Source organism: Pseudophryne corroboree, chromosome 5 (genome assembly GCF_028390025.1).
Source record: "Pseudophryne corroboree isolate aPseCor3 chromosome 5, aPseCor3.hap2, whole genome shotgun sequence".
Lineage (NCBI taxonomy): Eukaryota > Metazoa > Chordata > Amphibia > Anura > Myobatrachidae > Pseudophryne > Pseudophryne corroboree.
The window spans coordinates 569,373,043-569,388,570 of NC_086448.1; the positions used below are offsets into that span (position 1 = coordinate 569,373,043).

The 15,528-nt window shown below is 37.0% G+C and overlaps 1 protein-coding gene across 6 annotated transcripts in view; it reads right to left on the reverse strand.

The window, feature by feature from the left end:
• Window positions 1–3,720: 3,720 nt before the first annotated feature.
• SALL3 (spalt like transcription factor 3) overlaps window positions 3,721–15,528 on the reverse strand; it is a 56,456-nt gene continuing 44,648 nt past the window's right edge. For 5 of the 6 annotated variants that reach the window (XM_063923323.1, XM_063923319.1, XM_063923321.1 and 2 more), the window contains 3 exons: window positions 11,060–13,999; window positions 10,503–10,843; window positions 3,721–6,389 (listed from right to left, as the gene is read on the reverse strand). In XM_063923323.1, coding sequence (XP_063779393.1) covers window positions 5,958–6,389; window positions 10,503–10,843; window positions 11,060–13,999 — 3,713 coding nt within the window. In that variant the 3' untranslated portion in view covers window positions 3,721–5,957. The remainder of the gene's footprint in view (window positions 6,390–10,502; window positions 10,844–11,059; window positions 14,000–15,528) is intronic. The other variant, XM_063923324.1, reaches the window with a different exon arrangement.

Consider the following 15,528-nt stretch of genomic DNA (forward strand, 5'->3'; position numbering starts at 1 on the left):
CCGCTGGGACCCAGAAGACAATTCTGGAGCAGCTGCAGTTGTCCAGGAGCAGGTAAGTCACTGCTGAACCATCCAGTATGATATATCAACCTTGTAACATGCCTTCATTGTCTACATGATGAATATCGACATGGTAAATGTTAACATTATGACAGTGTCTAGATTCTCATGTCAATATTGTGAATGTTGACATGACTGTTGACATTACATACCACACCCCTACCCAGAACCTTCTTGCACTTAAGCGTTTTCCTGGTGACATTATTTTACATACCATTATCACCATTATCCTGGAGCCAGCATCTGTTTTTATTAGCTAAACACTTAGATAAAAGCAGAATCAGTGGCAGACATTATTTCCTAATTTTGATTTTAATCTTCTTTTAGCTCTTGATGGAAAACCACCATGAAAATATCCTTGTAGTTATCTGCAATATTTGGCATTATACAGAAATTCTACTGTATATACAAAATAATTAGGTTTATACTATGGAGTAACAAATACTTTAGCCATGTAATAAATACATTGCAGTAAATAATTTACTGGTGTAACAAGACTTGACGTCAAAGTACTGAATTAATTGCACGCAAACAATTTTATGATTACATGATAGTGTACTTCAATTACATGACAGTGGATTACAAAGAGCTAAAAAGTTCTGAGAAAACTAAAATTGCGACAAATAAAAGCAACAGTCCTGCATAGAAATTTTATTTTTCTTTGAAGTTAAGTACTTTTTAAGTGTGCATCTTGTTCTTATCTATCATCCTACAGATCAGTAGCTCCTTTTTTAGATTTCATATGTTGATAAATAAATATGGCTTCACGGGCTCACAGCTTGTCATGTGATGTCATGAGGGGAGTGGTGCTGGAGGTTACAACCAGTGGCAGATTTTACCTTTGGGTTGCAGGACTTTAGCCCCCCCCCCCCCTCCCCAGGTAAAATCCGCCACCAAGCTCAGTGTTAGTGAAGCCACATGCAGTTCGTGACTGTACTGGCTTCACAGTGACTGGCAGTGATTTCCTATTGGAAGAGCTACCTGACAGTCACAGACACTACAGGCGGTTCCATTGGGAGGTGTTTACTCCCTCCGGGACTGCCAGACTGGGCTGTGATAACCAGAGAGCTGGCTTCCGGTAGGAAGCCACTCCTTTCCTCATCAGCCCTAGCCTGCTTCTACGGGCTGCAGTCGGTGCAGTCCATAGCAGCTGGGGTTTGTGCAGTCACAGTATCTGCGCATGTGCCGGTCCTGGCATTTGTCAGATTCATTCTGCAGGTACCGGGGCTGGCTGTCTCCACTCCTCTCAGGGCATGGCAATAGCGGTAGCCCCCTACTAAATGTAAGTAGGAGCCGCAGCCATTATAAGTGTGCACAGAGCAGACACAAAACACACCATTTGGCTACCAGACAGAGACTTCTTAGGCTTGCAGCATATCATGTGAAAACAGGAGATGGAGGCGGGGGAGGATATCACAGTCAAATACAGCTGAGAAGGGCATTCCAAAGCCTCTCTGCTAACACTATCATACATTTTTTCTTCTGATAGACACTAAGGAGCATTTGTTTAAAATCCTTTATAATAAAAGGCTAATACTGCTACTCACCTCTATGGGGGAATTCAAGTGTTTTGCACAATAGTGTCCAGTAGATGGTGCCCGATGGAGCAATTCAAGTGTTGCTCCATTCGGCAAACACAACGGCGGTGCTGACATTACTGTTATACCCTTTTCAGACCACCAATGGTGGGCCGCACCCGAGGCTTCCCGTGTGCAACCCGCCTCAGGCCCCTTTTGCAGTGGTATCCCCAACACGGCATATTGCTGAGTTGGTGACATCAGTGGTAACGCGCGCGGAGGCGGTGCTTGGAGATCAGATGATCTCCAAGCACCGCCCATCCATATAGTGTGAACGGGAAACAGGTTGCATCGACCTGGCAACCCATTCACACCGCACAGTGTCCAGGATTGAAACAGTAATATTTCCCAGGATGTTTCCCCTGTCCCCTTTCAGACAGCACAGAAACACGGGTTATTCACGCTCATGTGCAATAACCCATGTTGCAAGCTGGCGGTCTGAAAGGGGTATAAGGTTGTTTTGTCATTTTGACGGGCTGGTAACTAGTTATGTAATATTATGTAATATTATTTGATTACAACAAAGAATTTTAATGTTCTTATAATCTCTATATTATTATACATTTGCATATACCTACAGTTGTTTGTATCATATAGAGAGCTTTTTATCATAATCTTTCTCAGTTATTAAAAATGTTTTATGTTTATCAATCAACCAACACATTACATATTGTTTTTATATAATTTTACTAATAAATAGACTACCCAATTACAATATGTTAGGTTATGCTATTTTCAGTTAAAGTAGATTTTAGCATTTCTTTAACTGCTCATTAGGTTAGATAGATGAATTACATGTAGTTGACTAATATTGTCGCAACAAATAACAATTCTAATATAATGAAGTAGAGTGGGATACAATATTATTAATCCTTTGTTATATAGCAATAAAATATGAGTTCTATATCAATATATGTATTTTAATGGTGCTCAAAATTACAAAAATAAAACTAAATGAGCTAATTAAAATTTGAGCTTTCCACATAAACATTAACAGAAGAAATATAGAAAAAGTGCATCAAACATTGTTGTAGTATGGATGGTCTAATGGTTAGCCTTACCGCTTCACAGCACTGAGGTCATGGGTTTGATTCCCACCATGGCCTTAATAGTGTGGAGTTTGTATATTCTCCCTGTGCTTGCGTGGGTTTCCTCTTAGTACTCTGGATTCCTCCCACAACCCAAAAAATATGTAGTGAATCTCTAGAAAGCAATGGAAGTCCCTCTATATACATAGATTTGTTTATTTGCCAATTAAATCACTGATCATTTACTTTATTACTGTAAACAAAATTACAGTCAATTATTGAAGTTGACTTTGTCATTGAGGTCAGTAGATTCATCTGTGGCTCATGTATTTTTCCACTCCATTGCGTCAGCATTTGGTGTATTGTTAAAGACTAATATATATATATTTTAAATACAACCCTGAATATTTGGTTCTAGATTACACTTTTCAAGTGTTATATATATATATATATATATATATATATATATATATAAAAATGAAACTACGGAAGCCTCACCCCTGATTAGGAAATCCCCACATAATAATATATGTGTTTTTTGCTGGTCTATACACGGTAGAACACTGTATTACACTAATAAGCCAGGAACTGTGACTTCTGCTTACTGGCCAAGGACAAGTGTCAGTGATAGTCCGGTTCCTTGGGGGAGGAGAGAAGATGATGGACTTGCCATCGGGTCATTGAGAAGGGCTATACCTGATCTTGAACAGTGAAACATGATATGTCAGGTGGATGTGAATGATTGAAATTGTTACTACTTTTTTTTCACTGAAAAGTAAAGGTTTTCTCAATTTATATTGTCACTAGTATCTGCTTATTTGGTATCCACATACTGTAATCTTGTTTGTAGGCATTAAAAGGGTGAATAGGTAGAATTCTCATCGGCACAGAATGGGATTGTCCTGTTGAAACCAGGCTAAATAGAAGTCATATATTATAATTGTATTGTAAGCACATTATCTGAGACATTATGACTTATGTATTAGTACAGTATTATATCATTGCGTTAACAGGAATCAAGGGACACGATTCACAAACAAAATTCCATCCTGCATTTTATTCAATTCCATGTCACAGAAAATAGTCTAAACTAAGACATCAATTTAGATCAGTGTGTGGTTCAAGTCCGCAAGATGGAATAGTAGAAAATAGGAATTTTTGCTTCTAGGCCCAGTTGTTTCAAGCAGGTTCTCACTTCTGCGTGGTAATGCAGTATAAAAATATGTTGTTTTTTTCCAATCACCACACAGGAAGTAAGACCTAGCTCTAATTATACAATGACCCCATCAGTCTTATATCAACCATCTTATATACAACATTTTACATCCCTTGTTTAAATAAAACACATCTTTCAATTAGCAGATGTAACAATAAAAAATACCAAACACCCACAGAGAATTGAAAATAAAATAAAACATTCTGGTGCTGGAAAATAGCCACGACAAGCCACCTTTTTACCTCTTTTTAAATAGCCACTAGGCTAATAATCTTCTTATATTACATAAGAGCTTCTTGGCGCTACAGTGCCACATAATTTATTTTTATTGGTTTATTCTATTTTTTTTTAACAACAAATACAATAGATAGTAGGGATTGTACATTTTAAATTTGAAGGCAACTAATGCTTTAGATACAAAACATCATTTGAAATGGCTTTATTAATCTGTACTGCGTTAAAATGTCATGTGCCGCCAAATGTATTTTATAATACTTCATTGTTGATACCCCCCTCAAATCAGATTTGGTCAATGCATTTAATGAGGTAGCACATAAGACATATCTAGTCCATATCTTCACCATATTGATGGGTATATTCCAACTTATTGATGTAGATAATGCAAAGAATCTACAATATCATGGGTAGCATTTGTGCTTAAGTAAAATTTTATGTGATTTAATTACCTGGAGCTTGTATAATAGGTAAAGACCATAAAAAATACAAAAATAGTTACACAGAACTAAAGAAGCAAAAATCTTTCTACACTCGTTTTCAAAACTCGTCTTTGAATAGCTCAAGCATTTGATTATAAATAAGTTAGTTCTGTGATTTTTAGGGTGCTGACTCAAATTAAGAACCACTGTTTTAGAGCAAGTAGTTCAGTTTGTTCAATTAAATGCACATCTGTCCCACCTGAGGTGAATTGTATTGTGCTTACTGTTAAATATTTATCATTTTAGAAGTGCTCTGCTGCATATGCAAACCAATTTTAAATTGACTGAATTTTCTGCACAAGCTGGAATAGGACAAAATATTATTAAGACAGGAGAACTGTAATAAGATTTTTTTTTCTTTGTTTGGCCCAATAAGCATCTTTAAACAATTTACATATCTTTTCATTTTGTTTTTCAAATAATAGACAATTTAGTACAAAATACCAAAAGTGCAATAGTATAAATTAAGAGTTTGCAAGCACATTATACAAACATTACCTTTTATTGTACAGTGAAGTTAACATGGAGATTTTTTATTCACAGCTTCCTATGATGTGAATACTTTAGAGTGAAAAAGTGTGTCTGTAAGTGGTTTTTCAACCGTTAAACTATTTCTCCACACAACATTTTCTCATGTATATTGAATGACTGTCCACATAGCAGCTACAAATATTTAAATAAAAGGATTTGTTACAGACAGATACTCGCACATGTAAAGCATGCTATCTTCCCAAATAAAATGTCACAATTTTGCCTGCATTGGAATAAACACCACCGGATTGTAGCAAACAAAACTTGCTAAGAAAGGTCACAAATTAAAATGTACCTAGCTGTACAAAATTTAATTGAAGGATGGGGATTGTTTCCTCTTGAGTACCCGCATAATGTTGTTATAAATACTACAGACAAGGAATACTTTAATAATACACTGTATTTTGGAATACTAAATTGATTATTTAGCACTGTATTAGAATCCTTACAAACAGACTTCAAGATTATATCTAATTTAAACAAAACCAAATATTTTGGACAAAGAAGTCAGTTTTTACATGAGTTGAATCTTTTTCAATCTCAAACACACATAGCTATGGGTAGCCGGTGTACATTTGAAGTCCAATGGGTTTTAAGTAGTGTTAAAAGGGGACAAAGTCCATTCCAGTCAGTTTAACTGCCGAAAGAAGGTACCATGCACAATCTTGCAAAAACATCTCTTCCGCAACCACAAGACTATGCATTTCTGTTATGGGAGAATAACAATAGGAATTTCAGTTAGGACACTATAATACATGTTCAAAAAAACTGTACATCAAATAGTACAAGACTTAAAGAGAAGTGGCTCAGACAGTTTTTGCAGCTGCACTCAGTTTATGCCAATTTCCTTGTTCTCCTCAATAAACCTTGTGAATGGTCGATTTACAATGGAGTCAGAGCCGACTTTGTCTATACTAATGAGAGGAGAGTTACTGCCAGTACGTGTTCGGTCCATTCCACTGGACAAATTGGTTAAGGGTGAGATTGCGCTTCCACCTAAGCTGATTGGGAGCTGAGGAATGCCTCCGTTCTGTATAACAGAAATCTCATTGTTTTTCATAGCCAGCCCATTTGTGATAGCAGCAGCATATTGGTTCCAAAAGCTAGGGTCAACATTCATTGCTCGAGCTGCCAAATCCTTCTGAAACATTTCGGAGAACTTCAGAGCATCTCCTCCAAGCAAAGCCATGGGGTTTTCCACTGAAAGTCTCCGACCACGTCTTGCAGGAGCATTATTCCACATGTGAGTCCCCATATGGACCTATGTATAAAAAAACAAAAACAAAAACAAAGAGCACATAGGTTCAGTTATATTTGTATACTTTTAAACTATAACAAGTAAAAAACTAAAAAAGGAGTAAAAATATAAAAAAAACATCAAAAGGCTACGTGATGAATTGTAATTACATACACCACCCTGTGGAAATCCCGGGGACAGGAAGAAATGCGTTACTTGATGCAGACTTTTAAAGAACCCTTCTCTATGTTGTGCCACCAGCAACAAACTTTTTATGCTGATTATACAGCCACTTCTTTGGAAATATACCATGGCTTACATTGACAGCACAGAGCAAGCAGTGGTAGCAGGTGTGACAGGTAGAGAAGTCACAATCATTTGGTGGCTTTGACACTGGGTGCAAGTGCTACATAAGCCGCCAATGATTGGCCCATAGCATGCACTGTTAACAGGTGTGGCTAAGATGCAAGCCACCACTACCTGGCAAACAAGAATCCCTAGTATCAGGTGTGGCTAAACGAAAGCCAACACTGTTTAAATCTTACAGAAAATAGGGAGGCCCCAGGACTACAACTTCGGCTGACTTATGTGCACACAGCCAGCTGGAGAGACAGCAGCATACTAATCAGCGCTTCTCCCTGCCTTGAGCTTTGAATTGCCTGCACTTTGCAAAGAAACAATTCGGTGGCTTCCAGCTCACTGAGTAGACTGTACCACTACGACTATAATTGGTGACATAAATGCTGTTCATTTGTATTTATGCATACTGATTTATGCCATTATTCTGATGCAGGCTCAATATATCAGCCATATTTCATTTCATCTGTGATTGCTGACCTCATTACTTAACATTTATTCAGGATTGCTCAGGCTGCTACGTTTTTGGTGGTTTCTCCGAGTTTGACCACATGAACTTTTAATTCCAATGTATTCATTATCTACACTTGAAATTTTTGCATTTATCTGCATTTTTATATTTTATTTTGTTTTCTATTAAATAGTTTTTAATTAATCAATATTTTCTATGTAGATTATTGAATGCATCTCTGTTCTATTTTTCTTTTTTTTAATAACCAAATGGATTTCTATGTAATTTTGAGCTCTTTATAAAAGATCTCGAAACACAAGTAAAATACTGTTTATGCAGATATCCAGAACTGCTGTAACCCACAAGGTGTATAATGCATGTTTACAGATTGTCGCTTCTCACCAGTTGGTCATTTATATTTGCACTAATTATGTATTTATACTGTCCTTGATTGTTTATTTTATATCCTTATTTTTGTTACAAAAATAGTGCTGGCAAATATTTTCAAAAATATTTGTGAGGTCTACAATTACAGCTCGCAAGCGCTCAAAATAGTAAAGCCAAGCATTACATTATCTTTCAAAGAAGTTCCTCTAAACGGGTATTTTGCTAAATTAGAGAATATGCATAACAGGCAGCACAAACAAATAACACTATGTATAAGAAAAAATTCTCTCTTTTCTAAACCTTCAGAAAGAAAATAAGACATGCCATGGCTTGTTAAATATCCAGATGGCCGAGGAAACGTGCTTTGTACCTAGGGGGAGTTGGCAGTGAGGATGAACTCTGTATATCTAAATCCCATAAATATTTCATTCACCGACAGAAAAAATAATAATAATTTAACATAAACACACAAACATATTTTTTTAGTCTAGTTTCTATTTTCTATTTGATGTCTCTTCTATGACCTTCTCTTTACAAATAATTTAATTGTACAACATTATTATAATGATAACATCAGAGACAATAAATATATAAATTAAGCACTCCTCGGAAATCCAGAATTGTTCTCAACTTTCTGTGTATGTGCTATTCTTAAACAATAAATATATATATGTTTTTAGTAGTTAATGAACATATATAAAGCCAATATTAATTATGTACTTTTTTGTACTTTTTTGTATTGTTTTAGACAATAAAAATAATTTCTTTGGAAAATTTAAACTTTGTAAGCTCATTTTTAAAAGCCTCTTTGTGCAAAATATTTAACAGAAAGAGGGTAACGGCTTCAGTCAATTAGGTGCTCACAGAATGTTAAAATTCTAGACTCTAGGGGAGATTACATTTGCCAATTATTCCTAATGGAAGAGTCTCCAAGCTGCATAATGATACTACACATTTTTTTTTTAAATTTGGAAATTACTACAAATTAACACACACAAACGACATTGCACATTTTGTCTACTTAATCCATTACACATTGTAGACATTGTGCTCAGAAGGATCAAAGGGACAGACAGTTAAATCCCACAAACAATAGCAGTCAGAAAGGGCAAACCAAAACCTTGCTTCTGTACAAGAAAAATATAAATCTAAACTATATTCTTGATTTTAAAAGACATATTTAATCCTAAGCATGCATTTTCATCATTTTTTAAATCAGTTTAGAAAAGAAAAGAAAAATATGTATACGTAATTATGTAGTTTAATAATATTGCAATAAACATAACTGGAAAGATTGTATATAGCAAAATAACAAATAATCTTTGTATTGTTTAATTATAACTTTCATTTGGCTAACCTTAATTTGAAACTGCTTCCATGACTGTATAAAAGTTTTTAAAAACCCTATGGACCTCATTTAATGTTAGCAGCAAGACCGGCTAGGCTAGTGTACAAATTTGCACATGGTCAAACAATGGGCCTAATTCAGACCTGATCGTAGCAGCAAATTTGTTAGCAGATGGGCAAAACCATGTTCACTGCAGGGGGGAAGGGGGGGGGGGGGGGCAGATATAACATGTGCAGAGAGAGTTAGATTTGGGTGGGTTATATTGTTTCTGTGCATGGTAAATACTGGCTGCTTTATTGAACACACCCCACCCAAATCTAACTCTCTCTGCACATGTTACATCTGACCACCCTGCAGTGAACATGGTTTTGCCCAACTGCTAATAAATTTGCTGCTACGATCGGGCCTGAATTACCCCCATAGCTGAGATACAAGGAGTGCAAGTGCAATTATCTGAACTCACACAGACACTGAGCTATTTATTTTGTTCTGTGTGATTTAGAGTTGAGCGAGAATGCTCAACACCCAACTCTAAATTTGAATGCACATTTTAAATTTGCACCCACTATGACAAAATTGCACCTCCTAGATGGATTACTCCTAACTGTAAATCAGGCTGTTTAATGTCTAAAATAAAATGACAGCACATTGCTGTAATGTTTCCAATCAATAATCTGACAAAATTGGATATTTTTTTTCTTACCATGTGGCACCATCATAATAATCAACTGCAAAAGACAAACTAATTCCACATGCACATAGGCAATTTCATAAACAACAGTATTAGCAGCATTTACTAAAATGTGTTTACAATAAGGAATTTAAATGTATTAAATGTGCCTCTGAGGTGTTTTACTAAACTGCATTTCCCAGATATTATGGGCTTGAGGACATATGTCATTGTCATAACAATACAGCTTTTTGTTATATAGTATTGACCTTCAAATATTATACCTATTTGTTTTGAAAGTCTTTTTTGTATAGAGTGTGAATTATTCACAATGATCTAATAAACTTTGCAAAGTTTTCAAAACTAAATTGAATTTAGAGCTGGCTACAGTTTATAGTAAATGTTTGTTCAATGGGCCTAATTCTGAGTTGATCGCAGCAGCAAATTTGTTAGCAGTTGGGCAAAACCATGTGCACTGCAGGGGGACAGATATAACATGGGCAGAGAGTTAGATTTGGGTGGGGTGTATTTAAACTGAAATCTAAAGTGCAGTGTAAAAATAAAGCAGCCAGTATTTACCCTGCACAGAAATGAAATAACCCACCCAAATTTAAATCTCTGCAAATGTTATATCTGCCCCCCTGCAGTGCACATGGTTTTGCCCAATTGCTAACAAACTTGCTGCTGCGATCAACTCAGAATTACCCCCAATGGCTCATTTGCAGCATGTGCATACATTGCTAGCATACTATTAAAGCTTTCTGCTCACCATTAAGCAATGGTTAGCTATTATGCTATTTTATGTTATGAGATGACAATGACATTTGCAGCTATATAAATTCTGATTTTTTTTTTTAAATGAACTGACAGTTGTTCCGCAAATCCTTACTTTTCTTTTGTATGACTGGAGAGATTTCACCTTACCTTAAGGTTCCCTTTTGTGGTAAATGCTCTACCACAGATTGTGCAACCAAATGGCTTTTCACCAGTATGAGTACGTTCATGTATCTGTAGTGCACTTGCTGAGGAGAAGGTCTTCCCACACGAATGACAGTTGTGTTGCTTGGGAGTTCGTCGTGGTGGGGGTGCCAGCATAGGAGTGATGCCTGGGCTCATCGCTGTCTGTGGTGCAGCAGGAACCTGGATTCCAGCTGGAAGGTGGGGACCTTCACCCAATGAGATCGGCTTGGTGTGACCATTCACTTCCATTTTGATCATGGCAGGCGCTGTGCTGGTGACCAGGCTAGTAGTAGTTTGGCTGGGACCTAGAGTAAAGTTGGGTTCAAATAACTGAGATGGGAGCTCTTTCAATTTGTGTGTCAGTAAGTGTTGTTTTAAATTACCCATAGTGGAACACCCACGATTGCAGACTGTACAAATAAATGGCCGTTCTTTAGTATGGCTGCGGTAGTGAATTTCCAATGCACTTTTGCAAGCAAAAGGCTTGCCACAGATATTACAAACAGTACTTTTAAACTTACCACGTTCTCTGCTCAGGAACAGCAGGCTATAAGGAGCCTCTTCTTTGATGATTGGTCTCCCAGGATTAGTGGATGTCAGATCCAATGCACCTTCACTTTCAGAAGCAGGTAAAGGGCTGTCAGACTTTTCTTTTTTAAGCTGTAGTTCTGGCGGCTCTTCTTGATTAATTACATGTGGAGATTTTGATCTTATGCTTTCGCTATGACTATGTACAGGTGACAAAACCTGCATTGATGAAGAGGACTCAGACATTGCTGGACTGCCTGCACTATGGCTCTCAAGATCCCCAGCAGCAGATGAAGAATCATTGCTTAAATGATCACTGTCCCCAGACCCATTTTCTAAGGTTTTCAAACCAATAAATTGCTGTGCGCACATAACAGAGTCAATCATTTTCATCTGATTTTCTAAAGCCGCAATACTTGAAATAACAGTGGGAGGTGAAGCAGGCGATGACTCAGAGTATGGTATAAGTGGTTTAGATGAGTCACTTACTGTGTCTTTTATATCTAGTTCTTCATCCATAGAATTATCATCAAAGTCATCATCATAATTACTCATTGTTTCTAAATTCTTTTCATCATAAGAAAGCTCAGAGTCCATTGCATCTTGGAAGCCCTCTGGTAATGGGGTGTTTGGAATCTGTCCACCCATATGCATACGGATATGTTGCTGTAGGACTACAGCATTCGTAAACTTTTTCTGGCAAATGGGACATGAATGTTGAACCCTTAGTGGCGGCTTTGCCCGATGAACACCAAAATGGGTTTTCAAATTGCCTTTAGTAGTAAAAGCACGTCCACAAATTTTGCATTTAAATGGTCTTTCTCCAGTATGTGTTCTGTAATGCATTTTAAGAGCACTCTGACAGCTTAGCACCCTGTGGCAAATTACACATTGGTTTGGATCTGTCATTTTTTTATCAATGTTCTCAACTAATTGTTGCAGTTTTGATGTTTCAGATGTTTGCATAGACTCCAAAAGCCCACCAAATGGAAATTTTGCTTTGAACTGCTCAGACATAGATGGAAGCACATTGTTTGGGAGGCTTGTTGATATACTGGTATCTGTAAGAGTAGGAATAGATGTGGTGACAGGAGAAGATATATGTCCACTCACAGGTTGCTCACCTGTCCTTGCAGCTGTAGGGGGCAATACAATGGGTTCCGTTTTTGGGACAGCAATAGTTACTGTTTGTGCAGATTGTGGAGATTCAGCAGATGTTACCATGCAGGATTCAGAGTGATTTATGCTTGGTGAAAAAGAGTTGCATTCACTGGAAGCAGGTGATAGTCTTTGAGGGGATCTGTTCATCGGGGTAATGCTTGGGGAATCACCATAGCTGTTAATACTTGATATTGTGGGAGGAAGCTGTAACCCAATAGATGTTGGAATTGTTGGTAATATGGGTTTGCTATCTAACCATGTTGTGACTGGCTTTTCAGGAGGAAGAGACATTCCATACGGTATTCCAGAACTAGTTGGGACATTATCGAGGTATTCTGGAACAGGGTAAGGATTCATCTGAATATGTGGGTATTTTTCTTTATGTCTCTGAAAATGAACTTTCAGATTGCCTTTTGTGGAAAAACGATTTCCACATATATTACACTTAAAAGGTCTTTCTCCTGTATGAGAGCGCAAATGGATTTGTAAAGCACTGTCACTTCCAAAGACCTTGGCACAAAACCTGCATTTATGTTTAAAAAATGGGTCTTCAGAGGTTGACTTGGTCTCAAATACTGAGACATTTGGTGGCTTTCCCTTACGATGTTTCATGAGTGCAGAAAGAGGGTCTAATGCATTAGCTGTTGCAGCTATGCTGACAAGCGGATTGGGGAAGATCACACTATTTGAGGAACTCTGAGGTAGAAGTGGGCTTGACAGACTGGAGGGTGAAGTAAGAATATTTCCATGTCCAATGGATGGAGGGGTTGAGGAACTTTGAGGATGAATTGAGCTAGTTATAGTATTGGACACAGGACTATGTGTTACTGATGCTGACTTAGCATTAGTTGATAAAGTTGTGACTGCTTCAGTAAGTGTACAAGTTACAGAACATGGTATGTTTGGTGTACTTGCCCCAGAAGCAGGTTGTGATGTATGTTGTGGGTTCTCAAATGATGGTGGTTGATTGTTGGGTATTGGTCCTGCAAGGGTTGATGGGACTACTGGTGTTAACTGAAGGGTTGAGTGTGTGGTAAAGCCCTGCAGCTGACTGGGTGAGGGATTTGAAGGATTTTGTACTGGAACTGAAGAGGTCAATGGAGGACGTAGTGGCTGACGATTCATCAGTGCCACCTGACTGCGTATTTGTTCAATAAGTTGCAGCTGGTGAATTTGCTGCTGCTGTAGTGCCATTAGCTGTTCTAGAATCATAGGAATTGCCATAGCTGTAGCTGCGGTAGCAGCACCGGATCCACCTATGCACCGTGCATTCTGTGAAAACTGTGCTACTGCCACTTTTGTACTTTGCAGAGTCTCTAATGTTACATTAGTGTTTGGCATGTTGTAATTAGTGATGGAAGATGGATCAGGTAACTGAGGTAGAGGATTAGCAGTGCTTGAGTCTTCTTGACTTGGGAAGGTTTTTTCTTCAGTGGTTTCAACCTCCATGGGTTCCTCTTCCTTTTCTATTTCTTTTGTATCACAAATGTCATTATTTTCTACCAGGACAGTTTCCTCTGCAGTCTCACTCTCTGCGTGATCACTTGAAGAGCTTGCGGGTGAAGGCTCAGGAAACTCTTCTGAAGCGGCTGCTGCTACATCGTCATTAACAATCAACACTAGAGGGTTTTTAGTGCATGTCTTCTTGTGCTCTAAGAAGTCGGTCCATTTGAAGAATTCAGCACAGCATTTTTCACAAACATTGGTTTCCTCGCTTCCACTTCGGCTTTCATTCCCGCTATCACCATCATCTGGTCCTTCCCCAGGTACTGCTACAAGTAAATCAAAAGATTGCATAAGCTATTAAGTAAAAAGATAAACCACTTTACATTCGAAAATTTTGCACAAGTAAAATCAATACTTTTTATTTTGTACAAATTACACCACTTCAACAATTTTCTATGACTCCTTATACCTAGCTAATATTTTCTTTGCACAATCCATCAAATTATGAAGCTCTATCAATTGTGGATACTGCTTCTTAATGAAATTCCATAGAAGTCATTGATTTCCAATATTTTCATACAATTCACCGCAACATTGTCTGTTGGGTACAAATCAAGTTTTGATGGGGTCATTCGGATTCCCCTTTTAGCATCAAGCTTCCTAATTTCCAGCAAAATTAGAGATGCCTTTGCCAGTTCACTTTACCATTGCTAAACTAATCTGTAACCTTTTAAACTTGAAGCAGTACCTGACAGCACAAACCGAGCCCCTGTTACTGAAGTGAGGACTCTGACTACGTATTTTATACAAATCTGAGTCATATAATTGTATATAATTATTGGATCAGTAAGAATTTATTTACATTTAGTGACATTTCTGTGAATTGCAATCATATCTAAAAATGGCTGAAGAAAATGCACCTATTATATAACTAAAAATAAATAAATAATCATTTTACTAATTAAATGTACTAACTATTATTAGATCTGGTTGTTCTTTGTAGTGAACACACCAATGCTATAAGATCTTAATGACATTAACCTTTGACCCGAGTGCTAAGTACTTTTAAAGACATTTTGTCAATTTCGTATAAAATAAGGTTCTTGTATATGCAAAATTCTTGCTAGCAGAAAATGAATATATACTAAATGCTTGATGTAAATTGTATGTTCAGTACACAAAAATACCTGACACTTAACTGCTAATCCTCCACAAAAGTAATTGATGCTGTCAAATGCCATATTTTGTTAGCAGAGAACTAAAATTACATGTTATTGCGACACAGAATTGAGTTCACAGATTTGTGAACAAACTAAGAATTACATATTTAAACTACATTTCTGTTGACATGTTTAAACATAAGTATGCTGTAGTCAGACACACGTTTTGTACCTATTTTCATCTATTCTTATAGAAAGACTCTGTAAATTATATGCTTGCGCCATTGTAGAAAACCCACTAATTGGTTACACATGTTTAATTACTGTTGTAGGCAGTCACTTCCTCTGACTTGCGTTACCCTCTTGTGCTGAATAACAAGCATGTTTAATGAACAGAATTCTAATTCACACCTGATCAAATAAATAACTGTGTTGGAATGAGAAACTAATATATATATATATATATATATATATATACATATCTAGTATTTTAGAATCTGCTTATTAGGAACAAATACTTATTGCTCTGTTATTTTAATTATCTTTCTGGATATTGCGAACATATAACATATTTTTGTCAGACAGAATAAAAGACCGCAGCAAATACAAGGTACAGTTCAGAAAGGAGGCGACAAATCAAAATTGTTTTTAAACTGTAAGATTACTATTACTGAAAACAAATTATTCACTATATC